General features: G+C 47.5%; 1 protein-coding gene across 1 annotated transcript in view; it reads left to right on the plus strand.

Moving 5' to 3' along the window:
- The window catches only part of ZFPM1 (zinc finger protein, FOG family member 1), a 203376-nt gene that overhangs the window by 144312 nt on the left and 31210 nt on the right, over positions 1-27854 (plus strand). The window contains 1 exon segment of the mRNA XM_038753764.1: positions 7141-7274. Within this exon segment, the coding sequence (XP_038609692.1) occupies positions 7141-7274 (134 nt within the window).

Raw genomic sequence — 27854 nt, forward strand, 5'->3', positions numbered from 1 at the left:
GTTTCTTTTCTCATCCGCTCTCCTGGGAACATCTCACTGCTGGTTTTGGTGAATAAATCTCCTTCCTATTTTCCTGCCGGGCTCCACTTTCAGTTGCACAGATAAAGGGGAGAAGGGAGGCACCATTAGCATACATTTGAGTATTGGTTAGCTGCCATCTTATCTGCACTCTGAAAGACAAAGACCCAGTTAAAACATTTTAGAACAGCCTTCATAGCATATTTACATGTTATCTAAACCATTAAGCTGGAAGTTTATCAGATAATCAAGCCCATTAAGCCCAGAGGCTGCCCGGAGTTTAGGGCCCTAGGAAGCGAAGCTGCTTCTTACAGCCTTCTTTGTGGTGGACTGGATTGTGCTACCATTGCTGGCAGGTTTCTAACCTCTGCCCCTGCCATGTGACTGTGTCATGGATTCAGGTGTGTGGGAGGAAATTGGCTTCCCTGGCAGAGATGGGCGGGTCCTACCCTTGTAGAACAGGGGCTTCTTGCCTCCCTGTTCTTTTTTCTAGCTCTATTTCCTAGCAGCCTGCCAGGGCCCCTCTCCAATTTAATTGTGGTATATGCTAAACGTTTACTATGTGCCAAGTGCTGGGGTAGATACAAGATAATCAGGTTAATGGGACTAAGCAGCGTGGCTCAGTGGAAAGAGCACGGGCTTTGGAGTCAGAGGTCATGGGTTCAAATCCCAGCTCCGCCACTTGTCAGCTGCGTGGCTTTGGGCAAGTCACTTAACTTCTCTGTGCCTCAGTTACCTCATCTGTAAAATGGGGGTGAAGACTGAGCCCCCCATGGGACAACCTGTTCACCTTGTAACCTCCCCAGCACTTAGAACAGTTCTTGGCACATAGTGAGCACTTAATAAATGCCACCATTGTTATTATGATGATGATAATACAAGATAATCAGGTTAATGGGACTAAGCAGCGTGGCTCATTGGAAAGAGCACGGGCTTTGGAGTCAGAGGTAATGGGTTCAAATCCCAGCTCCGCCACTTGTCAGCTGTGTGGCTTTGGGCAAGTCACTTAACTTCTCTGTGCCTCGGTTACCGCATCTCTAAAATGGGGATGAAGACTGTGAGCCTCCCTTGGGACAACCTGATCACCTTGTAACCTCCCCAGCGCTTAGAACAGTGCTTGGCACATAGTAAGCACTTAATAAATGCCACCATTATTATTATTATTATGACAGGCGGGGTTGAAGCCCTGCCACCCAAAATTTCTGAAGATCAGTACAGAGACGTTCATCCTGGCAGACCCCAGCTTTCCCACCAAGGTAACAAACTGCCCCAGTTCTGCCCAGAATCTGTAGGGCCCCACCATGCCTTCCATATGGGCATCTCCATTGCCCATCGTTTGCTTGTATCTGCCCCAGCACTTAGAACAGTTCCTGGCACAAAGTAAGCGCCAACAAATACCACAGTTAATGAGAAGCCGCATGGTCTAGTGGATAGAGGGCCTGGGAGTCAGAAGGACTTGGCTTCTAATTCAGCTGTATGACCTTGGGCAAATCACTCCACTTCTCTATGCCTCAGTTACATTATCTGTAAAATGGGGATTAAGACTGTGAGCCCCGTGTGGGACAGGGACTGTGTGTGACCAAATTTGCTTGTATGCACCCCAGTTCTTCGTATAGTGCCTGGCACATAGTAAGTGCTTAACAAATGCCACAGTTATTATTAGTTCCAGAAGAAGAGGAGGTGAGTCTGGGTGGCTCTTCAATTTCACATTTCCTCCCATCCGCTACTTCCCCCCTATGGATGACCCCCTAGCATCTTAAATTCAATAGGGTTAAAACTGAACACCTCGTCTTCTCTCGTCTACCTGCTTCTCCTCTCAACTTTCCCATCATGGTCGACAATACCACCATCCTCCCTGTCCCAGAAGCTGGTTGCCTTGGGGTTATCTCTGACTCCTTTCTGTCTTCCAAATCCCTCAATTCAGTCTGCCTCCAAATCTGCCGGTTTCCCTTCCACGTTATTTCCCAAGTCCACTCCTTCCCTTTTATCTTTACAGCCACCACCCTGTTCCAACCGTTTGCCACGTGGCCTATTGGAAAGAACATAGGCCTGGGAGTGAAAGGGCCTGGGTTCTAATCCTGGCTCTGCCACTCACCTGTGGTGTGACCTTGGACAGATCACTTAACTGTGCCTCAGTTCTCTCATCCGCAAAATGGAGATTCAATAACTGTTCTCCCTCCTACTTAGACTGTGAGTGCCGTGTGGAACCTGATTATGTTGTATATACTCAGTGCTAAGTATGGTGCTTGGCACATAGTAAGTGCTTAACAAATATTATTATTATTTTAGTGACTGACTCCCTTCCTATCTATAAGTTCATTCATTCATTCAATCGTATTTATTGAGCACTTACTGTGTGCAGAGCACTGTACTAAGCACTTGGGAAGTACAAGTCAGCAACATATAGAGACAGTCCCTACCCAACAACGGGCTTACAGTCTAGAAGGGGGAGACAGACGACAAAACATGTAGACAGGTGTCAAAATCATCAGAACAAATAGAGTTAAGGCTATATGCACATCATTAACAAAATAAATAGAATAGTAAATATGTACAAGTAGAATAAATATGTACAAGTAAAATAAATACAGTAATAAATCTGTACAAATATATACAAGTACTGTGGGGATGGGAAGGAGGTAGGGCAGAGGGGGATGGGAGGAGGAAAGGAAAAAGGGGGCTCAGTCTGGGAAGGCCTCCTGGAAGAGGTGAGCTCTCAGTAGGGCTTTGAAGGGAGGAAGAGAGCTAGCTTGGCAGTTGTGTGGAGGGAGGGCATTCCAGGCCAGGGGGAGGACGTGGGCTGGAGGTCGACGGTGGGACAGGTGAGAACAAGGTACAGTGAGGAGGTTAGTGGCAGAGGAGCGGAGGGTGCGGGCTGGGCTGGAGAAGGAGAGAAGGGAGGTGAGGCAGGAGGGGGCGAGGGGATGGACAGCCTTGAAGCCAAGAGTGAGGAGTTTTTGCTTGATTCATAGGTTGACAGGCAGCCCCTGGAGATTTTTGAGGAGGGGAGTAACATACCCAGAGCATTTCTGCACAAAGATAATCCGGGCAGCAGAGTGAACTATAGATTGAAGTGGGGAGAGACAGGAGGATGGGAGATCAGAGAGGAGGCTGATGCAGTAATCCAGGCGGGTTAGGATGAGAGATTGAGCCAGCAAGGTAGCAGTTTTGTTTGGATCATCTTCCTAAAATGCTTTCCAATTGCATCACATTCATTCATTCAATTGTATTTATTGAGCGCTTACTGTGTGCAGAGCACTGTACTAAGCGCTTGGGAAGTCCAAGTTGGCAACATATAGAGATGGTCCCTACCCAACAGCGGGCTCACAGTCTAGTAGGGGGAGATAGACAACAAAACAAAACATATTAACAAAATAAAATAGAATAAATATGTACAAGTAAAATAAATAGAGTAATCAATATGTACAAACATATATACATATATACAGGTGCTGTGGGGAGGGAAAGGAGGTAAGGCAGAGAGGGTGAGGAGGGGGAGAGGAAGGAGGGGACTCCTCCCTTCACAAACCACTAATGGCTAACCATTGCTCTCCATAAAATAGGAACTCCTGACCTTAGCTACAAGTCTCTAGGCCTGCTCCTTCCTTCTTACTTTTCCCCTTTCTTCACCCATTTACCCCCAATACACATTCTTTGATCCTCCCAGGCTAACCTCAAAGTAATTGTATCTCAATTTCAATTCTTCCACCTTTAACCCATTGCACATGAATCTCCTCCCTCTCAAATTTGCCAAAGCCCTTTCTTCCTCACTTTCAAATCCTCCTGAAAAGCTGTCTCCTTCAGGAGACATTTCCTGTTGAACCCCACCTCCTTAGAAGTGTCATCCTATAAGCCACCCTTGACACTCCGCAGTCAATCAGTCATATGCAGAGCACTGAACTAAGCACTTATGTATGCATCTATTTGTTTAAAATACACTAATTATGTTTTCATCAGTCACTTCAGTGCTTGTACTCTTGTTCCATTTCCATGTTTGAAAGGTATGCTGAGGCAGTGTGCCTGGTGGAAAGAGCAGGAAACTGGAAATCAGGAGACCCAGGCTCTACTCCCAGCTTCACTATTTGGCTGCTGTGTGACTTTGGGCAAGTCACAAGTTCTCTGTGCCTCAATTTCCTCATCAGTAAAATAGGGATAAAATGCCCATTACCCCTCCCTCTTGGACTCTGAGCCCTTTGTGAGACAGGAACTATGTCTGATATGATTATCTTGTATCTACAGTGCTTGGTACATATTAAACACTTTAATACACACCATCATCATCATTATTATTATTCCTGCCTATTTCCCCCATGGTGTGGAAGCTCTTTGAAGACAAGGGCATTCTTCTTCTTAGGAAGCAGTGTGGCTTAGTGGAAGTCAATGGGCCTCGGAGTCAGAGGACCTGGGTTCTAGTTCCGGCTCTGCCATTGGTCTGCCTTGTGACCTCGAGCAAGTCACTTAACTTCTCTGGATCTCAGTTTCCTCATCTGTAAAATGGGGATTAAATCCTACTCCCTCCTACTTTAATGCTGAGCCCTGTGTGGAACAGTGATTGTGTCCAATCTTAGTACCTTGTACCCACCTAGTGCTTAGAATGGTGTTTGAAACCTAAGTGCTTAACAAGTACCATTATTATTATTCTGTTTTGTGCTCACAAGCATCTAGTAGAGTACACCTCTGCACATCTTAGGCACTCAATAAATACTGATAATGATGGTAGTTTGGCTCCAATGTCAGGACACCCCTCAAATGACATTGGTTTACAACTAATGGGTGGTGGATGCCCCCTGAGATCCCCTCTACTAACCCTACTGGAGCTTTTATTGGATTTATTTATATTAATGTCTGTCTCCCCCTCTATCTAGACTGTGGGCAAGGAACGTGTCTACCCACTCTGTTGTACTTTCCCAAGTGCTTAGCACAGTGCTTTGCACACTGTAAGTGCTCAACAAATTTGACTGCTTGATTTTACATTTCTTCTTGAACGAATCAGAATCCTCGATTACAGCCATGGAACTTCATCTGGTAGCAGCCAAAGGAGGTTGCTGAGGAGAGGCAGCCTCCCAGTGGGGCCCGGTTCAGAGGGAGCTTGCAAAACTCTGTAAATTCATCTGTAAAATAATAATTGTGGTATTTAAGCGCTTACTATGTGCCAAGTGCTGTTCTAAGTGCTGGATTAGATCCAAGGTAATCTGGCAGTCCCACATGGGGCTCACAGTCTTAATCCCCATTTTACAGATAATGTAACAGGCCCAGTGAAGATGACTTGTCCAAGGTCACACAGCAGACGAGTGGCAGAGCGGGATTAGAATCCACATCCTCTGACTCCCAAGTGCATGCTCTTTCCACTAAGCCACGAAATGAGAATTAAGTCTGTGAGCCCCATGTGGGACATGGACCGTGTCCAACCTGCATAGACTGTATCTACTCCAGCGTTTAATACAATGCCTGACACACAATAAGTCCTTAACCAATGCCATTAAAAGTAAAAATAAATAAATAAATAAGAACTGCAGAATCTCTAGAAGGAAGCACCAAGTAGCCTGATCCATCAGCAAGGGTCTTACCTCCTGCTTCTTCCTTTTCTCCCTCTTCCTTGTCAGCATCCTAAACATTTATTTACTGGGCAACCACTGGGCCGGGCTTGGTTCCTGCTCTTGAGGAGCCCACAGCTGAATGGAGAAACAAGCAGAAAAAGTGAAAGTGTAAAAGATTAGCACAGTGGTTCCAAGCAAGAACCAGAAACCAGTGTTGCTGTGGCCTCTCCAGGGTGAAAACTGTGTTCTAGCTCCATGGCTGAGCGCACCCCCATTTTCACCCCGTTCTATCATTCTATCCAAAGGTCACCGTGGCTCTCCTCCTCCTGCCCTCTGCTTTGGGCCACGATATCAGACAAGCAAAGTGCAAAGCTCTGAGGGCTGCAGGACCTCAGGGGAGCTAGGCACAGATATCCTGGGCAGCTGCCCAAAGCCTGGAATTTTGGGGGTGGTTCCATATTGGTTGTAGTCACCATGTCATCGAGCCACTTGACATCAGCTGCTCTTCTCACTCATTGGCAAAGTGGGGGGCTTGATTCTGTGCCAAACTCCAAGCATAAATACTTCCCTTACACATCCATACCCATGTAGACCTTATGCCCTCTGCTTCACCCCAGGAATTCCCTCCCTCTGGCACGGGGTCCTCCTACTGCTATCCTGCCAGGGGCTCTCCAGACCAGTCCAGGCTCACCCAATGTCCTCTTGCCTGGAGCAGCTTAGAAGTCACATTGTGAGTCACTGCTGTCCATCTGAGTCCAGTTGTATAGATATGGTCCCCTCCTCCAGGTGCTTACAACCTTAGTCGTTGACATGGGCATAATTATAAATAAGCAGCAGTCATCTCTATTTCCATACCATGTACTCCTAATTCGTACTACAGTGCTATGCAGTGTGTGGGCTGTCTGTTAAGGCTTGCTGACAGACTGATAAGAGGGTGTATATCTACCTAGAGGCTTCTGAGGGCACCCATTTCACAAATGAAATATTTGTGTTATAGCAATGAATGTGTTTTTTTCTGTTGTACAAATGCAAAATTTCAGAATCAGAGGCAGGTGCCGTGCATTCAGGAACCGTGACTATGTAGAAACCTCAGAGTCTGGCTTGAAACAGGCATTCTCTTCCAAGCCTAAAGTTCCCAGCAGCTCTCTGAGGTGTTGCCAGGGTCCTTCCCCTTTCCCTTGTTTCCCAAGGGTCTGGGCCACCTGATTATCCCCCAGTGTCCAGCTCAGCATCCCAGCCTCCATGGCCCTCATTCCCATCAACGTCTCCAACTCCGCTACAGGAATTCCCCTCTCCACCCCCTGCATTCTGCTGGGGGTTTGTGGGAGAGGAGTTGGGACCATGTCCCAGGCTAAGAAAGACTGTGGTGTGGTGTTCGGTTGTGCCATCCGGATGTGATGCCCAGATGTGACCAGTCTCTCTAAGCTCAAGATGGAGTTCCAACACTGGGACCAGTAGGATGCCCTGTATGGTCTGGGAAGGTGAGAAAGTGGGGGCCAGACAGGACTGGGGTTTGTCTTGGCTGTGGAGGACTTTCTGTCCTCTGTTCTCCCTCTCATCTTCCTCTTGTTCTCTCTCTCCACAGATGAATTGGAGCTGATCCTGGTGGAAGGGGAGAGCAGAGTGCGGGCCAGGCGGAGCCTTCCCGAAGGACTGTGTTGGGGCCCATTCAGTGGAAACATCCAGAGTGAACAGGCCTCCCCTGGGCGAGGCAATCCGGTAAGGATCCCCCAGCCCTGGTTCTGCCCTGATATGGAATGCCTCTCTTAGACCTCAGTCCCAGCCGGAAACCCTCTCCTCCTTCAAGAAGGAGTCATTACTTTAGCACTGGCCCAAAATACCGCATAAAGAGTGGAAGAGCTATCCCTGGGTCATTTCCAAGCAGGTTCCAGATTCATCTTGGGCTCTTGGCAGTCTTTCCTCTCCCCCACTCTTACCCATCTCCCTCTTCCTTCCCCTGACCCCCCCTCCTCATTTTTAAAGTGCACTGGGCCGTTGAAAAGAGCATTGGACTGAAGCTGGGGTGGTGGGTGGCAGGGTCCTCTGATCTGACCCTAGCCTACCTGTCGCTTCTGCCCACTTCCCCGTTTCCTAGGTGTCAATTTTTGATGTTCATAATGCTGTTTGAAGAGTTCAGATGAAAGATTCTATATTTTCAGTGCAAGAAGCGACTGTTAATTTCACCCCCACCTAATCCATCCTGTCCAGGACGGTAACTGGCCCCAGTAAGTAGCTCAGATTAGACACAAAATTTTTAGTTAGGTGGTTGTTTTCTGAGTGCCAGTGGGTGACAGTGGAGATGGTCTGCATACCCGTGTAACCTCCCCAGTGCTTAGAACAGTGCTTTGCACATAGTAAGCACTTAATAAATGCCATCATTATTATTATTAGACCCCAACCAACCCTCTGTTCCCACATCACCACCCCAATTGCCAGATCCTTCTCCTCAGGAGCACACTGGGTGCTTGCCCAGGAGCTACGGGCCTCATAAGCCCTTAATGGAGGTCTCTACAGAATAACTACCCCCTCAGACAATCCTGGTTTTCCTACAGTTAAACCAGCAGGCTTCTCCAAATACAGCCAGGCATTCCGGGGAGGAAGAGTGCATGCAGGAGATGGCTAAGGAAGGATGATGCCTGGCCCTGTGGCTCCCTAACTTCCATAACCTGGGACCTCCTAAAGTCAGTCAGTCAATCGCATTTATTGAGCACTTTCTGTGTGCAGAGCACTGTACTAAGCATTTGGGAGACTACAGTACAACAATAAACAGACACATTCCCTGCCCACCGTGAGATTAGCCTGCCTTACATTCAAGCTTTCTGGTAAGGTGTCACCCTAAAGAACACCTAGCCTTCTGCTCTCTTGGTGGGGGTCCATCACAGCAAGTTGGCAAATAATACCCGGAACCCTGGCATCAGTTCACTTTCCTCACAATGCCACTTGGCAGACACCAGGCAGGCCTGCAGTAAGGGGAGCTGGGAGTAGCAAGGCACATTCCTGTGCCCACCCTAAACTTACGAGTTGGGCTGAAACCACTTCCCCAACAGAAATTCACTGGTGCCAGTGTCACTATGGAGACCTTCCATTTTAGACTCAGGCCCCAACAATTAATGGTTATTATTATTGTTATCATAGCTGCATATTTATTTAGCTCTTATCTCCAAAGAGATCAAAGCATTTTACAGATGCTGGCTAATTGGTCCTCACAACTTCCCCATGAGGTAGCCAGGAAAAGGGCTATATTATCACAGATGAGGAAACAGACCTAGAAAAAGGAAGTGACTTGCCCAAAGTCATTGTAACTGGGTCCATCTTAACACTTTACCTTGTGGTTGGCAAGTTTTCCCTTCAGGAACCTCAGTGAGTCAGCACTGTTACAGGGCCAGGTGCAAGGTGGTGATTTTGGAACCAATTACCCAATTGAGCTGCCTAGTGGAATGAATCAACCAGAAATTTCTTGAGCTTCCATTTCACTTGGGCCGTGCAGCGAGCACAAGAGTTGTTGTTTGGAATAAGGCCTCCATGAAGGAACCGGCCCAGCTAAGTCGTCATGGGATATAAACCCACAGATGCACGATGGGAGAAACAGATAAGACATTCTTTCTACTCATCTTCTTCCCCAGCGGGAATGTTCCTTTTCACTACTCTGAATGATGTTTTTCTGACCCTGGTGACTGACCATTTGGTATTTGTGCCTAAAATGGGGTGTGTACTACTTCTAGTTGAGGTTCCTGAAGACAACTGCTATCACGACCCAGGAAATTCACTTGGGTCCTGAATTACCCTGTTAGACTGACTACATGGAGCAAACCAATTGAGTAATTAATTGCTCAATCTTGTACTTCACTTGGGCTAAGGCAGTTGAAACCCAATCAGTCTTCCGATTCAAGATGAAAAATGACTTGCATTTGCATAATGCTGGTCTCCAGGGAATCCAAAGCATGTACAGTATTTTCTTTTCCATCTAGCAAATCCTCTCCATGACCCTGTGTGGTAGCGTTGGAAGAGGTAATATTCCATCCATTCTCTAGAGGGATAAATTGAGGTATCGACTGGCAGGTTGCTAGATCAAAACTACATGTCAAATAATATATAAGGTCCTGGGTTCTAATTCTGCTCTGCCACTGTCTGCCCCTGCTTTTTAGAAAGGGACTTGGAGCAGAGGGAGGAAGGCTGGACTGACTCCTCTCACCTAAGCCCTTGAGCACAGTAAGCTCTTAATAAATACCATTACAACTTCTACTATATAGAGCACAGGCCTGAGACTCAGAAGGGTTTGGGTTCTAATTCCAACTGCAATACTTGTCTGCTGTATGACCTTGGGCAACTCACTTAACTTCTCCTTGCCTCAATTTACCTCCTCTGTAAAATGGGGATTAAGATCGTGAGCCCCATGGGGACATGGACTTTGTCCAACCTGATTGGCTTATATCTACCCTAGCATCTAGCTCATAGTAAGTGTGTAACAAATATCACATAAAAAAGAGGGTAGTCCAGGAGTAGAGTGTTTTTCTGTGATTTCTTAGTTCACTGCTGTGCCCCCAAAATTTCCCTGCCTCGAGAGAGACATTCCAGATGGGCGATGGTGGTGGCACTAGGTGGGCACCTGAAAAGAACCCTCACTCATATAACTAAATAAGAAGTCAGTGTCCATTTCATCTACATTTTGTCTACACCCCTTCACGTACAACCTGGATCTTCCGGGCAACTTGCTCACCAAGGATGCTCACCTACGACAGAGCATCTTTCATCCTGCCCTCAGAAAAACGAGTCCAGTTGCCCTGGTCTGGAGTTCTGCTTGAGCAGAATTCATGGCTCAGTGAAAAGAGCGTGGGCTTTGGATTCAGAGGTCATCGGTTCAAATCCCGGCTCCGCCACTTGTCAGCTGTGTGACTTTGGGCAAGTCACTTAACTTCTCTGGGCCTCAGTTACTTCATCTGTAAAGTGGGGATTAAGACTGTGAGCCATACGTGGGACAACCTGATCACCTTGTAGCCTCCCCAGCACTTAGAACAGTGCTTTGCACATAGTAAGCACTTAATAAATGCCATCATTATTATTATTATTTTGGGGGGTGCTACCATCCACGAGGCAGCTGAAGGACACTGTTGCAGCACCACTTGGAAGGGAGCTTGATTTGACATTTAGCAGAACCATGGTCCTCTTCCTGAAATGGAGGGCTATGGGCAACCCCTCTGCACTAGGCCAGAATCTGGCTAGGTTGGGCATTGCTGGCACATAGCAGCCGTTCCATAACCTGTTTGTTCCTCAGTGCAACTGTATGCAGGTGTCAGCATCCCCAGAAGTGAGTCCTGGATCGCTTTCAATTTGATCCGGCCCCCTTCTAGTTCATTGACATTCCTGTAGCTGGTACCAGGCCTAGCAGGGCCAGTACTGGGCATAACCAGGGTGGGCCAGATTGTCCCGGGTCCTCCTGGGTTTTTGATCCAGGCAAGGCTGTATCTAGACTTCCAGTGCTCCCTGGAGGTCCCTAGTGTCCTTTCACTTTTTTTTTTTTAATTTACTTCCTGGAATGAATCTGGTTTTCTTGAGTAACCACCTCACAAGTAATTGTGATGAGCAGATTAATTTGTCTATTGCAGCTCAAACGGCAACCGGGTTCTTCCCATTACCTGTCCAGCAGCCGTTTAATTGCCATCATGCAAACAGAGAGGAAGTACTGTAGTGAACACCTTGATAGAAATAGAGTCTTCTATTATTGTGATTTTCTCCAAGAAACATCTTCCCCTGGTCTATTTGGGCCTAAAACTGTTGAGAGGCCTTCTGACTTCACTACAAATTCATTTGCATATTGATTGGTTGGCTCTGCTCCTTTGCTTATTTATTGGCATATTCCTGCTCATCTGGGCACATTATATGCCTGTTTTTGATTCACACTAACCCAATCCTTAACATTGGAACTTGCAGCTGTGGTCTAAACTGATACCTTCTGTGGGCACATCTCCAGAGTTGGCAGGATGTCCTGGGGTTCTCTTCTGTCCACTAGCCATGGCTAGCTCCAGGGTTACCCCAGGGACATAGAGGCCCCCGGGCCCCCAGGCCAATATAGACCCCCAGTAACCTGGTTGGCCACTAAAAGCTGATGGATCAGACTAGAACCCTTAACTCCACCTTCAGTTTAGTGTTAGGTCTGGAAGAGATTAAGGAGAAGAAGATAGGAGATGGGGGGCTGAGGAAAGGAGCGTAGGGAAGGGAGGTTGGAGGAAAGAGCAGAAGAAATGGTGGTAGATAAGAGTCTGGAGTTGAGTTCCTTGATTTCCTCCCACTTAGCCTGAGCCCCATGTGGGAAAGTGTCTGTGTCCAATCTGATTATTTTGTAACTACTGCACCATTTAGTGCAGTGCTTGACGGTCAATCAATCAATCAATTTCATTGAGCATTTCTGCATTCAGAGCACTGTGCTAAGAGCTTGGGAGAATACAGTATAACAAAGATAGTAGACACATTCCCTGCCCACAAGCAGTCTAAAGGCACACTCATTTACTGCTTAATAATACCATCATTACTACTACCAACTGTGTGTGGCTTAAGGCAGACAGTTAATCTGCAGTCACCTTTAATTTTTCCACTTGTTAAATGGGGAGAATGTCTTTAGTCCTGATTCTGAGGACCTTGATTATCATCTCCAGATAGAATTACCTGAGGAAGCATTTGGAGTACCATTCGCACCAGTCCTTCATCATGATTAGTCACAAAGTTCTGGCTTATATGAAGGTGCCCTTTTTATCCCCTTCTCTTCTCTCCTCTTCCTTGCTCTCACTCCAGTCCATACTTCACCCTGCTACCCAGATCATTTTTCTACACAACCATTCAGTACGTTTCCCCTCTCCTCAAGAACCTCTAGTAGTTGTCCATCCACCTCCGCATCAAACAGAAACTTCTTACCATCGTCTTTAAAGCACTCAATCACCATGCCCACTCTTACTTTACTTTGCTGCTTTCCTACCAGCCAGCACATTTCGCTTCTCTAATGCCAATCTACTCACTGTACCCCGATCTCATCTGTCTCGCCACCGACCTCTTGCCCACATCCTGCCTCTGGCCTGAAAGCCCTCCCTCTTCATATCTGATGATCACTCTCCCCATCTTCAAAGCCTTGTAAAAGCACATCTCCTCTAAGAGACCTTCCCCCAATAAGCCCTTATCTCCTCTTCTCCCACTTCCTTCCGCATCACCCTTGAACTTGGATTTGCACCTTTTATTCACCCCTCCCTCAACTCCACAATACAACGTGGCTCAGTGGAAAGAGCACGGGCTCTGGAGTCAGAGGTCATGGGTTCAAATCCCGGCTCCGCGACTTTGCTGTGTGACTTCGGGCAAGTCACTTCACTTCTCTGGGCCTCAGTTCCCTCATCTGTAAAATGGGGATTAAGACTGTGAGCCCCATGTGGGACAACCTGATCACCCTGTAACCTCCCCAGTGCTTAGAACAGTGCTTTACACATAGTAAGCGCTTAATAAATGTCATTATTATTATATACATATCCATAATCTATATGAATGTTTATTTCCCCCGCTAGACTGTAAGAGCATTATAGGCAGGGAATATGTCTATCAACATGAGAGGCAGTGTGTCCTAGTGGATACAGCATGGGCTTGGGAGTCAGAAGGACCTGGGTTCTAATCCTGACTTCGCCACTTGTCTGCTGTGTGATCTTGGGCAAGTCCGTGGCTCAGTGGAAAGAGCCCGGGCTTGGGAGTCTGAGGTCATGGGTTCAAATCCTGGCTCCATCACATCAGTTGTGTGACTCTGGGCAAGTCACTTAACTTCTCTGTGCCTCAGTCACCTCATCTGTAAAATGGGGATTAAGACTGTGAGCCCCACATGGGACAACCTGATTACCCTTCATCTACCCCAGCGCTTAGAACAGTGCTTTGCACATAGCGCTCTGTGAGCCCATTGTTGGGTAGGGACTGTCTCTGTATGTTGCCAACTTGTACTTTCCAAGCGCTTAGTACAGTGCTCAGCACACAGTAAGTGCTCAATAAATACGATTGAATGAATGAATGAACAAATGCCATCATTATTATTATTATTATTATTATTATTCTCTATGCCTCAGCTACCTTATCTGTAAAATGAGGATTAAGACAGTGAGCCCCACGTAGTACATGGATTGTGTCCAGCCTGGTTAGCTTTGTATCTATCAGAGCATTTAGAACACTGCCTGGCACATAGTAAATGCTTAACAAACACCATTTAAAAAACAAAAAAAAAACTCTATTATAGTGGATTCTCCCAAGCGCTTAGTACAGTGCTCTGGACACAGTAAGTGCTCAATAAATATGATTGATTGATTGATGAGGAAACCAAATTCCCAGCTTCCCTATGCAGCAATGTGATGGTTAATTCAGTAAAGGATCTACCCAGCAGATGTGAAATGTAATCTCTCTGCTTCTATTAAGCTCATTAATGCCTATCATGGCAGGGCTCTATCACTTTAGCACCATGTTTAAAGAGTACTTTTGTGCAGAGACCTGTGATATCTTACAAAACCCCAGCAGGAGCTGTATTACCTGCGGCTTGTCGTTTCAGAATCCAGGGGTGTGTCCGAGATTGAAAATTTTAAATGCCAATCTGTAGCACCCTCCCACATTTCCACCCCCACACCTTTCACAAACCCCCTGATTTTCTCTCATCAAACTCTTTTCAGCATCAACCCAACCCCAGAGTACTACAGAGTGGAAACTGAATTTGTACCTACCCCTCCACCCCTGCCCTTGAAAATTCCTGATTTCTGTTCCCTGTGGTTTATTAATCCAGTCCTATAAGATGTAAACTCCTTGTGGGCAGGGAAAATGTCTGCCGACTCTGTTATGTTGAACTCTCGCAAGTGCTTAATATAATGTTCTGTACATAGTAAGCACTCAATAAATACCATTGATTGATTGATTAATCCCAGATCCATACAAGAAAGTTGCACCCTGTAATCTTGAAAGGAAATGGTTTATTATAAGTGGCTGCTCTAGGCCTGAGCCATGAGCCAGTTTGGTGGAAAGCTTATTTTCCAAGCCTTAGTTATCTGAATGATTGACTATATGAAGCAAGGTTAATTTGGATAATTGAAAACCTAATTTGAACCACAAACAAAATTTTTTTAGGGTATTTGTTCAGCCCTTACTAGGTACTGTACTAAGCACTGGGGAAGAAGCAAGTTAATCATGTTGTACACAGTCCCTCTCCCAAATGGGTTCACAGTCTAAATTCGAGGGAGAACAAGGATCGAACCCCCATTTTACACATGAGGTACCTGAGGCACAGAGAAGTTAAATAACTTGCCCAAAGTCACACAGCAGGCAAGTGGTGGAGTGGGATTAGAACCCAGGTCCTCTGGCTCCCAGGCTTATGCTTTATCCACTAGGCCATGATGCTCATCCAAGATAGGTAGACCCAGTTATGTTCGGTTATCCGAATTTTGGAGTATCCAATTGCACCTTGGTCCCAGTACCTTTGAAGTCTCTGGTCATTCCTGAAGCTAAAATATTTCTGCCTTGTCCAGCATGGAGAGGGAGAAAGAGAGACAGAGAGATGGAGAGTGATAGGCAGGGACAGAGAGAAGCTGGCACTGCTCAGCATAGTGATTAAGGGAGCTCTGTCTCCTGAGCAAGCGACCTGGCTTCCTGCAAATTGGAGGAATCAGTTCATGCCCATGAATCCTTGGCAGCATTCAAGATTTCCATGGAGAGCATTCAGAGAAAGTGGTGAACTGGCCTTTCCGAAAGAGATCTAATTGGCCCTTGCCCCTCTGGCCAAGCAGGCATCTGCATCGTTGTAACTGCGTTCTGATATCTGTGTGGCTCTTCCAGACTGTCCTGTTATCTGATACCTGCTCCGCATCAGTGAGTGGAAGCCATTGGCCTTTGGCCTCAGATTTCTCAGACTACTGAGGTGATTGCACAGGAGCACGGTGAGAAAGGAAGCTGCAATATAGTGGCCCAAGAACCAGGTTCCTTCCCAGTGTCTCAGAAAGAGTTTGGATGCATTCATGGAAAAGGAGTTTGGGGAGGACTATTTGACATAAAAGTTAAGGTTGCCAGAGGGGAAACGAAGAGACTATAGAAGGCTCAGAGTGTTTAAATAGATTTTTGGACTATGAGGTTAGTAAGACGAAAATGTCAAAGGTATTAGAAGGCACTTCCCTAGTCTTGTAGTGGAGTATCAAAGAGGACCACCAACACGCTGTTCTGTTGGCATCCCCATCAGAGACAGAATCCTGAACATGATGGGACATGGCTCTAATCCATAATGCTGTATGGCCTATCTCTCCCAAGTGCTTAGTACAGTACTCTTTGTACAGTAAGCACTCAAAAAATATGATGGACTGATCTCAACCACCCTCTTGATTCTGTATGAAAATGAGTCTGTTTCTATAAGGGTTGGGGAGGTTTTCCTTTGAAAAGTAAATCTGAATACTAAAATGAGTATCAATAACCCAGAAGTACAAAAAAACATAATTGCCATACCAGGAAATAATAATAATAATAATAATAATAGTATTTGTTAAATGCTTACTATGTGCAAAGCACTGTTCTAAGCGCTGGGGGGGATACAAGGTGATCAGGTTGTCCCACGTGGGGCTCACAGTCTTAATCCCCATTTTCCAGATGAGGTAACTGAAGCACAGTGAAGTGACTTGCCCAAACTCACACCGCTGACAAGTGGTGGAGTTAGGATTAGAACCCATGACCTCTGACTCCCAAGCCCGTGCTCTTTCCACTGAGCCATGCTGCTTCTCCAGTACTATTTAGGTGTACAGGGGATTGTCTCTCTGAGATTCCTTCTTGGCTGTAGTCTCCCCAGTGGTGGGGGGTATCTGGGAATTAGAGAGAGACAGCATGGTCTAAGGGAAAGAGCATGATACTGGGAGTAAAGAGTCCTGGCTCTGCCACTTGTCTTCTCTGTGTCCTTGGGCTTGTCATTTAGCTTCTTTTTGCCTCAGTTACCTCATCTGTAGAATGGGGACTAAGACTGTGAGTCTCAGGTGGGACCTGGACTATGTCCAACCTGATTATCTTCTATCCACCCCAGTGCTTAGTGCAGTGCCTGAGACATAGTAAGAGCTTTACTCTTTACAAATGCCATTTAAAAATCATCTTGCCCCTCTGAGACCTCTACCAACTTCCCCTCCCCCATACCAAAAAAGGGAATTCATTGATTGACACTGCCACTTTCACATCCCCAGATCTGCTGGGGCCAGTTCTCTTAGACCACATGAGATTATTAGACAAACAACTCCCTTCTGGAGCCCTGGTGGTATCTATGAATTTGCCCTCTGGGAGCCAAAGGGAACTTTACTTTAGCAGTCTGTCTAGCCCTGAATCAATCAATCAATCAATCAATGGGGTTTACTGAGTGCTTACTGTGTGCAGAGCACTGTAATAAGTGCTTCGGGGAATACAGTGCAACAGAGTGGTAGACACGTTCCCTGCCCACAATGAGCCTACAGTCTAGAGGACAAGACACCACCCTAGTCATAGCTCACCATCCCCTTGTAAATTGTGGTATTTAAGTACTGACTGTGTGCCAGGAACTGTACTAAGTGCTAGGATAGATACAGGATAATCAGTTCAGCTCCGGTCCCTGTCCCACATGGGGCTCACAGTCTTAATCCCTATTTTACAAATGAGGAAACTGAGGCACAGAGAAGTGAAGTGACTTGCCCAAGGTCATAGCAGACAAGTGGCAGAGCTAGTATTAGAACCCACAGCCTTCTGACTCCCAGGGCTATGCTCTTTCCACTACACCAAGTAAGCACTTAAATACCCTAAAACAAACAAATAAATACCATTTTTAAAAAACCTGTAAGAGAAAGCCAAGTATGATCACTACCACTAGAACCGTCTAGATTTTTTGCCGTGTTTTTGATTTTCCCCCCCCCAGGAATGGAAGGAGAATTGAGCCCATAAAGTCCCTTCCAAAATTCTTGGAGAATTTCCAGAATTATTTCTCTTAAATGCCAAGAGGAATAGTCAGACACCCATATCTTCCCTTGCCTGAGTGTGTCAGTGATCTGGGGGGTTGTGATAGGTCCTAGAGGAAGCGTCACCCAAGAAAATACTCCTGCAGTTCCACCCCGGGCTAATGAGAGGTTGTTTGTGTTTCCAGAGATGGGGGTCTCTTTCAAGGGAGCAAATTGCTCCTTCTGTCCATCACCAACCTCCCCGAGGGTCCCCAGTCCTGCCCCCAAAGCCACTCAGTGTTCCATTAAGCAGATATCACTCTATCAAGGAGGATAGAGCAGTTTAGCTGGCACAGCATTTTTTCTTTCCTTCCAAATCTCTCCCAGGGCCTCTTCCTCTTCCTCCCTTTCCTTTTCCCCTTCTCCTCCTCTTCCTCCTTTTCATCCTCCTGTGGCATTATCCTCCTGAAAGACTTGGTACATGACATATCCTCTAGACTGTAAGCTTGCTGGGGGCAGAGAATGGGTCTTCCAACTCTATTGTACTCTCCCAAGAGCATAGTCAGTGCTCTGCACACATCAGGTGATCGGTAAATACCATTGATTGATCAGAAGCACTTCCCAAGCCCAGCAAGACAGCTCAAGGAAGGAGGAAAAAGAGTCACCCCCAAGCTTTGAAGTTCTTGTAAAAGTCTTCTCTCTCTTTCTCTCTTGTTCTCTTTCTTTTCTCTCTCCTCTCTTTCTTTTTTTAAAGCCCGGGCCTCATTTTATCTCTGCAGAATTAAATCCTTGATTAACCCTTATCTTTCCATTTTGGCGGCTATCTCTGCTTTGGCGCCGGGTGTCCAGACACACAGTACAAGATGATTGATTTCTTAAAGATATGCGCTGCTTTCTGATACTTCATTTATTGTCTAAATATTTTTGCTAACATTTCAGCAGGCCCCTTATCGAACTCGGTTGATGATTTCCAGCTCGGCTGTTGCTGCCTGCCTCCCTTCCTATCTCTGCCCAGAGAACTGAGGAAGGAATCGCCGGTGCAGTCTCCCAGATAGCCACTATCACCCTCCAGTCTATTTTTCTTCGTTGTTTGGAGAGAGAAAGAGGGAAAGGGGAAGAAGGGGGTGGAGCGGAGGGGGAACCTTTCCCTGCACTGCCCTCCCTCCTCTTAACTTGTCATTGCTCCCTGTCATCCCCCTTCCTTCGGAGGGATGGATAGTTCCAAAGGGCCTCGGGAAAGATGCTCCCAGATCATCCCAGAGGCAGCAGAGGGGAAGCTGCGGGAAGCGAATGGGAGACCCTGAAATGTGACAGTTCCATGAGGCCTCTGAGCCCTCATCCAATGTCCCAGGGCATCAATCAATCAATCAATCGTATTTATTGAGCACACTGTACTAAGCGCTTGGGAAGTGCAAGTTGGCAACATATAGAGACGGTCCCTACCCAACAGTGGGCTCACAATCTAGAAGGGGGGAGACAGAGAACAAAACAAAACATATTAACAAAATAAAATAAATAGAATAGATATGTACAAGTAAAATAAATAGAGTAATAAATACGTACAAACATATATACATATATACAGGTGCTGTGGGGAAGGGAAGGAGGTAAGGTGGGGGGCATGGAGAGGGGAGGAGGGGGAAAGGAAGGAGGGGGCTCAGTCTGGGAAGGCCTCCTGGAGGATAGAGCACAGGCTTGGGAGGCAGAAGGACCTGGGTTCTAATCCCGGCTCTGACACTTGCCTGCTTGCTCTGTGACCTTGGGCAAGTCACTTCACTCCTGTATGCCTCAGTTATCTGTAAATGGGGATTAAGACTGTGAACCCCATGCAGGACAGGGACTGTATTCAACCCGATTTGCTTGTATCCTCCCCAGCGCTTAGTACAGTGCCTGGCATATAGTAAGAGCTAAACAAATACCACAATAACTATTAATTTTGATATCCAGATGCCCTGGCAGGACCAGGCAGTAAGGAGTGGTGGAGGAGGCCACCCCAGAACACCCAAAAATGGACTCTACATTGGGGAAGGGAGCTAAAGAGGCTCCTTTTTCCTGGCCCTGCCAGCACTTCCTGCCAATGTATCCTTGGTGAGGCCCAGACCAAGCCACTCTAGGGCGCACAGCTGCTCTGGGTTAGCTCCAGCTACAGCAGCAGTGCCATCCTAAGTGGCCAGGAAACAAACTCTTCAATCCCCAGCCATCTGGTTGTGTGTTTAGCCTCTTGGTGGTGAAGTTGCATTTAGGCATTCTTACAATTTAGCACCTCACAAGTGCTAATGAACCACTTTGGCACAATAGATAACCCTGGTCCTGGACACTATCTTGTCATTATTCATTCTCGCTGTGGCTTAAAGGCCCCAGAACCCATTGAGGGTCTTCTGCAACCCCAGCAGGAGAGGCAGCGTGATCTGGTGGTGAGGGCGCTGGCCCCGGATTGAGGATAGCTCAGTTGTAAACTGACCGTGTCTGACCATGGTTCCCTTTCCAGCGCTTAGAACAGTGCTTTGCACATAGTAAGCGCTTAATAAATGCCATCATTATTATTATTTATAAACCTCCCTTGGCTTCAGTTTCATCATCTGTAGAATGGCGCTTGTGTCACCGGCCCCCTCCCTACCTCATAAAGAATTCTGGGTAATATTTATTTTACTTGTACATATCTATTCTATTTATTTTATTTTGTTAATATGTTTTGTTTTGTTCTCTGTCTCCCCCTTCTAGACTGTGAGCCCACTGTTGGGTAGGGACCATCTCTATATGTTGCCAACTTGTTCTTCCCAAGCACTTAGTAGAGTGCTCTGCACACAGTAAGCGCTCAATAAATACGACTGATTGATTGATTAATGTCTTAATGCTAAACTTTTCCATGTCCACCTCTCTCCTCCCCCCCCATACCACCCGTCCCTTTGCCCACCCTCCCTTTACCAATTTAAATTGAGTTTTTCTTGCAAGCCAGGGACTATGTCTTCATTAATTTCCATGTTTCCTTCCCATTGCTTAGTACAGGGCTTCACAAAATGTATGGTCTTAAAAAATGATGATGGGAAAAGCATAAAACTTTCATCTTTGGGTCAGCTTGTCTTGATCCATGCAGGAGGGGGACAGTGGTCACAGCAGTGAAACTGACATTCAGATTCCACCTATTGGGAAGCAACATAGTGTAATGGAAAGCACTTGGACCCGGGAGTCAGAGGACCTGGGTTCTAATTCTAGCTCCACCAGTGTGACTTTGAGTAATTCACTTAATTTCTCTGTGTCTGATTCCTTATCTGCATAATGGGGATTCAGTACTTATTCTCCCACCCACCCTAGATTGTGAGCCCCATGTGGGACCAGGACTGTGCCCAACCTGTTTATCTTTTAGCAACTCCAGAGTTTAGAACAGTGCTTGCTACACCAGAAGCACTTTACAAATACTACAATTTGTTAATAATGAGATAATATTATCATTAATGAGAACAGCATGGCCTAGTGGAAAGAGCATGGTCCTGGGAGACAGAGGACTTGAGTTCTAATCCTGGCTCTGCCATGTGTCTGTCGTGTGGCCTTGGGCAAGTTACTTAACTTCTATGTGCCTCAGTCACCTCATCTGTAAAATGGGGATTAAATCCTAGAGAAGCAGCATGGCTCAGTGGAAAGAGCACGAGCTTTAGAGTCAGAGGTCATGGGTTCAAATCCCTGCCCTGTCACTTGTCAGCTGTGTGACTTTGGGCAACTCACTTCACTTCTCTGTGCCTCAGTCACCTCATCTGTAAAATGGGGATTAAGACTGTGAGCCCCACGTGAGACAACCTGATCACCTTGTATAACCCCAGATCTTAGAACAGTGCTTTGTGCATAATAAGCACTTAATAAATGCCATTATTATTATTACCCTCTCCTACCTAAACTCTGAGCCCCATAAGGGACTGTGTCCAAACTGATTAATTTGTATCTTCCAAAGTGCTTACAATGATGCTTGGCACATAGTAAGTGTTTAGAAAGAACCATAATAATAAAAATAATAATAAAATGCATTTTGAGGTAGGTGATGATGAGGTGTTGGGCAGAGCCCTCTCCCCCTCCCTCCCACCATCCCCTGATGTTTGGAAACCAGAACAGTAGCTCATTATGGGCAGGGACCACGTCTGCTAACTCTGTTGTACGGCACTCTCCCAAGCGCTTAGTATGCATAGTAGGCACTCCATAAATACCATTGATGATGATCTTAGAAAGTCAAACAGCCATGGACTGTTTGGAGGTGAGCACTGCAAGGGAGGAAGTGAGTGTCTCCAAGAGGAATGGAGAGAGACAGAGGCCCTGAATCAATGCCAAGTGCCTAGACTGGAAGGTCACGGCAGGGAACGTGACCACCAACTCTGTTATATTATACTCTCCCAAACACTTAGTACAGAGCTCTGCACGCAGTAAGCACTCGATAGATACCATTGATTGAGAGACTGAAATGCAAGAGTCAAACTCCTGCTGCTCAGGAGGTTGAACCAAGCTGAGTGGGGTGACCTTGGAAGCTGGGGGGAGCAGACCAACATCTCCTTCCATCGTTCATTCATTCATTCAATCATTTGTATTTATTAAGTGCTTACTGTGTGCAGAGTACTGTACTAAGCACTAGGAAAGTACAGTTCAGCAAGAGAGACAAGCCCTGCCCAACAACGGGCTCACAGTCTAGAAGGAGGGAGACAGATATCAAAACAAGTAAACAGGCATCAATAGTTCTCCCCCTTCTAGACTGTGAACACGCTGTTGGGTAGGGACCATCTCTATATGTTGCCAACTTGTACTTCCCAAGCACTTAGTACAGTGCTCTGCACACAGTAAGCACTCAATAAATACAATTGAATGAATGAATGAATCAATATAAATAAATAGAATGATAGATATATGCACATAAATAGAATAATAAATATATACATAAGCCTTGCCCCACTTCTGCAGGATTATCAAGTTTGAAGAACACATCTACTGAGCATTAGCATACAGGCTGCTGTAGTCTCCCAGGGGCCAGCCGGCTGGTTCCTGAATTCCTCTCTTTCCCAGCCCGCCCAGAGCACTTCTCCATAGTACCCTGCTTTAGGGAACTCTTTTAGGGAGAGGCCGTAATTTGGGGTCCGTATGTCCAACTAAACCACCCAGTTCTCAGCTAGAATGGACCATTTCCCCAAAGCACCCTTGCTGGCTGTGGGGATGTGATGTTGCTGTGAATCGCTGGGAGAGCCCTGTTGTTGCCGGGGGGCAATGTAGCTGCTCTGGGCTGGAAGCGAGGGGTCTCCTGGAGAAAGCACTTCCTGGAATAGCTGGAAGAGCTCTAAAAGATGGGAGACCTCCCCTTGGTTAAATCCTGAACCGGGCAGAGATGGTTGGGGTCAGGTGGGGCCTCCATTCCCAGGGGAGGCGGGGCAGCCCAGGCTGCAGGCCCGGTACGTCAATCAATCAGTGGAAATTTATTGAGCACTTGTTACATTCGGAACACTGTACTAAGTGCTTGGGAGAGTACAAGACAACAAAATTTGACATGTTCCCTGCCCACAATGAGCTTACAAGCCAAGACTCCCAAATCCCACAAGTGGTTGGACTTCCACGCATACATGCTTCCATTGCACATTTTTAGTGGCTTTACCTTACCTACTGGGACCTCCCCCACCATGTCAGAAAAGGCTGAAACAGGGGATCGTAGCTCCCCTTTACCTTGTCCCCCTTCATTTCTCAGACTGGGGCAATCCAGGCCAGGGGCTCAAGCTTTGTTCATTACTAACCCCGGTAGTTCTGGACTCCAATCCCCACAGGCTCTCAAGTTCTGTTATTGCTAACAATAATATTCAGTGTTTTCCTAAGTTCTTCCCTCTGTGGAGTTCAGAGCTCATGCTTCCGCACATCTGGCGCAGTAGGTGGGCAGGGAGCAAGGATACGGGACTCATTGTATGAATGGGGCAAGGAAGGTATTTCCTTTGCATCATTGTCCAGGTTCTGGCAGATCTCCGCTTCAGCTCTGTGCTGTCTCCTGGCCGCAGTATGGGCGTCAGCCCTGGCTTACTTCAATGTGGATGGGAAGGCATTGGGCCACTCAGCATTTAACACTGCCCTCTGCACTGGTCTTGGGGTCCATAATGGAGGATTTTATTTGGAAGTCAGTCAGGCCAGGCACAAATAGAGAATCCATGAAGTGCATTTAATGAGGCACTTGGGGATGACAGAGTAAATATCAATCACCTTCCCTGCCCTTAAGGGGCTTTACAGTTTAATGGGGTGAGAGAACAGGCAATGCCCAACACCCCGAAAGCCTCCAGATCCCATCCTAGAAAAAGCTTCATGCACGGATGAGCGTGAGCGTGATTCTGAGCAGGTTATGGGGTGGGTGGGCAGGGGAGAGTCAGGGTGTCCACTGCTCAGTCCCACTGCATTTCCTTCACCCACCTCCTATCCTAAACCGTGAAGTTGAAGCAGTGTGGCTCAGTGGAAAGAGCCCAGGCTTTGGAGTCAGAGGTCATGGGTTGAAATCCCGGCTCCACCAATTGTCTGTTGTGTGACTTTGAGCAAGTTACTTCACTTCTCTGGGCCTCAGTTACCTCATCGGTAAAATGGGAATTAAGACTGTGAGCCCCCCGTGGGACAACCTGATCACCTTGTAACCTCCCCAGCGCTTAGAACAGTGCTTTGCACATAGTAAGTGCTTAATAAATGCCATCATTATTATTATTAGGTAGGACCCCAGCCTGGGTCCTGGATTCTGCCACTCTCAAAAATGCCCTGCACCCCACCCTCTGGGCTCCACGCACCCCAGATAGCGTTTGCGCTGTGTGCTGCTAGCCAAACCAAAGTTCAGGATCCCATAGGTGACTGTCTGAGGCTGAACAGCACCTCACTGATACCACCATCCGGGGGTGGATCTGAGAAACCCAGAGCGCCGCCAGCCCCTGATCCTCCCTTGCCCCTCTGCTCCCGAGTGGATAAGCCAAGGGATAAGAGTCTCGTCTCTGTGTCCTACCCCGGACGTGACCCTCCCTTGAACCCGTCGGTTTTTCTTTCAGGGTCTCTCCCATTGACACAAGAGTTTCCTCCCTTCTCCCTCAGACCTAGTGGTGCCTGCGGAGTCCGTCTGGGGCACGGCCCAGGCCCAGAGCCCGCCAAGCTCCCTGGGACGAAAGGAGGGAAGCCCCTCCTGGCTTCACCTGGGGGGAAGGGGAGCCAGGAGCAGTCGAGGCTGTGGTTTTGGAAGTGGTCTCCCGTTTTCTAAGGAACCCCGAGTCCATCCCTGGGTGAGTTGCCCTCCTGCCATCCCCAGGTCAGCAGCCCAAGAGCTTGAGGTAGCCCCATCCCCTTCCAGCCAGCCCCCTCCGGCCCTCCAACTCTGTTAAGTTAATTAATAAACCAGCAGGGCCCTCCGTCCCCCCAGTCCCCCTCCGTTTTTTTTTTTGATGCTGTTTTATGAGACGTACAGTGAGGGTTCGGAGCAGCCCCAGATAAAGTTGTAACAGCGGATGCGGTGGAGATAGAGTTTCTGATGGTTATCAGGGCGAGTGCAGAATTGAGACACTGACCTCTTTGTTAAGGGAAAAACAAGGAGGGTTCTCAGATCCACGAGGAAAATTTAAAGAGCCCGTCACCCTGTGGCTTGGCCCAGGCAGAAGCAGAGGATAAGGGGCTCCCTGCAGGGGTCTGGGGGTCGGACCGACGGAGAAATAGTATTCAGGCATGACTGCTGGCAGGGGGGTAGATTTCAGGCCATGATTTCTCGCTCAGCCCCGTGGCGAGCTGTAACTTGAAAGGAGGCTGTTTTGGGTTCTGGTCGCCACTGCTGAAGGTTGCGGGCACTGGGAAGTGGGGCCTTCAAGGAGATCTCCATGACTTCATATGCTTTGGCAGAAAGCATACCTGGGGAAATTAAAAATAGCTCATTTCCCATCTCACCTCCTTCATGCCCACTCCCAACCCCGCGGGGAACTGGCAGGGGGCCGGGAGGCGGGGAAGGGCTCTGAATGCTGTCCTTTGGCATTCCCCGAGAAAGAAGCCACTATGGTAAGATTGTTCAGAATTGGAAAAATAAATAAGCAGCCCCTCACTATTCAGACCAACCCCAAAGGAAGCCAGAAACCAAAATCTGTTTCCTGACCCCAACACTTTCCCCCAGCCAGGCCCACTGTGGGTTTGGTGGGTCCAGGGATGAGGAGCCAGGCACCTTGGTCCTCCCGGGAGTCTTCCTTGACCAGTCTGATGGACAGTGGCCATGCGTGTGTCGCGAGGGCAGGGTAGGGTTGGTTGTGTGGGCCACCTGGCACTGGTTATTCCCGGGCTGCTTGGGCTTCCCATTGGGTGCAGATAAGTGGCCCAAAGTGCCATTTTTGCACTAAGTAAGGAAGTGATCCTGGCCCTGAGTGGTAGAGCTGGCCCAGCCCCGCAGACTCGGACAACGGGTCTGCCTTCCGGTGTCTCTATTAATAATAGTACTTGTGATATTTGTTAAGGGTTTACCATGCGCCAGGCACTATACTAAGCACTGGAATGGATACATGCAAATTGGGTTGGACACAGTCCCCATCCCACCTGGGCCTCATAGTCTCAATCCCCATTTTACAGATGAGACAACTGAGGCACAGAGAAGTGAAGTGACTTGATCAAGGTCACCCAGCAGACAAGTGGCAGAGCTGGGATTAGAACCCATGACCTTCTAGCACCCAGGCCCGTGCTCTAGCCACTACGCCATACTGCTTCTCCACAGCTCGGCATCCAGCATGGCTCAGTGGAAAGCACGGGCTTTGGAGTCAGAGATCAGGGGTTCGAATCCCGGCTCCACCACTTGTCTGCTGTGTGACCTTGGGCAAGTCACTTAACTTCTCTGAGCCTCAGTTACCTCATCTGGAAAATGGGGATTAAGACTGTGAGCCCCAAGGGGACAACTTGATCACCTTGTATCCACCCCCCCAGAACAGTGCTTTGCACATAGTAAGCACTTAACAAATGCCATCATTATTATTATTATTATTATTATCTCCCCCGGCCCTTGCCCCCTCTAAAGATTGGTTTCTCTGAGGGCCAGCTGTGTATCAACTGGGGACAGACTAGTTTACCCCGCTGAGGAAACAGCTCTTTTCTAAAGTTCCGGGGAACAAATTAAGACCTCATTGGTATGCTATTGGCTTGTAGGAAACTCCCTCTTAAACACAGCAATTCTAAATTCCTAGGCAAAATGTTAGTACTTAAAGGTTTGTTTATTGGTTATTTGGTTATTATTTATCATGGAGCCAGTGCTTTCCCCATGGGAGTCATAGACTCGTGTTTTTGAACAGTTAGTACGACTTCCCCTCCAGCCGCTCCGCACGGGGCTGGTTGAGGCCACTGCCGGCCATGTCCGTCCTGGGGAATGCAAAGCAGAGGGCATCCTTACAATGCCAAACTGAAGACCCGATTCCTCTGCCCACCCACCCTCCCCTGGGGTCCACCAGACCTTGCCCTCCTTTCCTTCCCTATGTTTCCCCCAGCCCGGGGCCATCTGGAGCGTGTCCAGCTCGGTTGGTGGGAGCCCTCCAGAAGGACAGCCTGGGGCTTTGGAAGGATGCTGAGAAGGAAGAAGAGGGTGGGCAGTGGGATTAGCATACCTTGGCTGCCCCAGAGAGTAACAAGTGCTACTGGGATCACCAGCCTGCAGGCTGACAACCTGTCTCAAGTAATAACAATGCCAAGGATGAAAGGGTCTGGCCTTGTCTTGGGGAAGGGGCGGACGGAGGCATTGAGAGAGCCCCAGGATTTCCCTGATAAGTACAGCATTTTGTAAGTCCACTGGGCAATCATACCAGACTTGCTTTTATCCCCTCTTTTTGCCTAGGGGATCAGGGCTATAGAAGGAAAATCCAAATGTATGTTCCAGCCCAAATGAGCCCTATCTGGGTGCTTGAATCTGCCCCCAAAACCCTGGAGATCAACCAGGGAAGCCCTGAGCAGCTCCTCTATCTCCCCTTGGCTCCTCATTAGCCTTAGCCTCAAATCCAGCCCCAGGCTTGTACGTGCAAAATTTCAGGACCCCTTGGGTCTATGTTAACCAGGCTTTGCTGAAGTTCTGAGAGTCTCTGCCCTAGGCTTGGATTTTGCTCACAGTTTTTTTTAACGGCATTTGTTAAGCGCTTACTATATGTCATGACCTGTACCAAGAGCTGGGATAGATAAAAGCTAATCAGGTTGGACACAGTCCCTGTTCCACGTGGGGCTCACAGTCTTAATCCCCATTTTGCAGATGAGGTAACTGAGGCTTGGATTTTGCTCACATTTTTTTTAACGACATTTATTAAGCGCTTACTATGTGTCATGACCTGTACTAAGAGCTGGGATAGATAAAAGCTAATCAGGTTGGACACAGTCCCTGCCCCACGTGGGGCTCGCAGTCTTAATC

Source organism: Tachyglossus aculeatus, chromosome 11 (assembly GCF_015852505.1).
Source record: "Tachyglossus aculeatus isolate mTacAcu1 chromosome 11, mTacAcu1.pri, whole genome shotgun sequence".
In the NCBI taxonomy this organism is placed as follows: domain Eukaryota; kingdom Metazoa; phylum Chordata; class Mammalia; order Monotremata; family Tachyglossidae; genus Tachyglossus; species Tachyglossus aculeatus.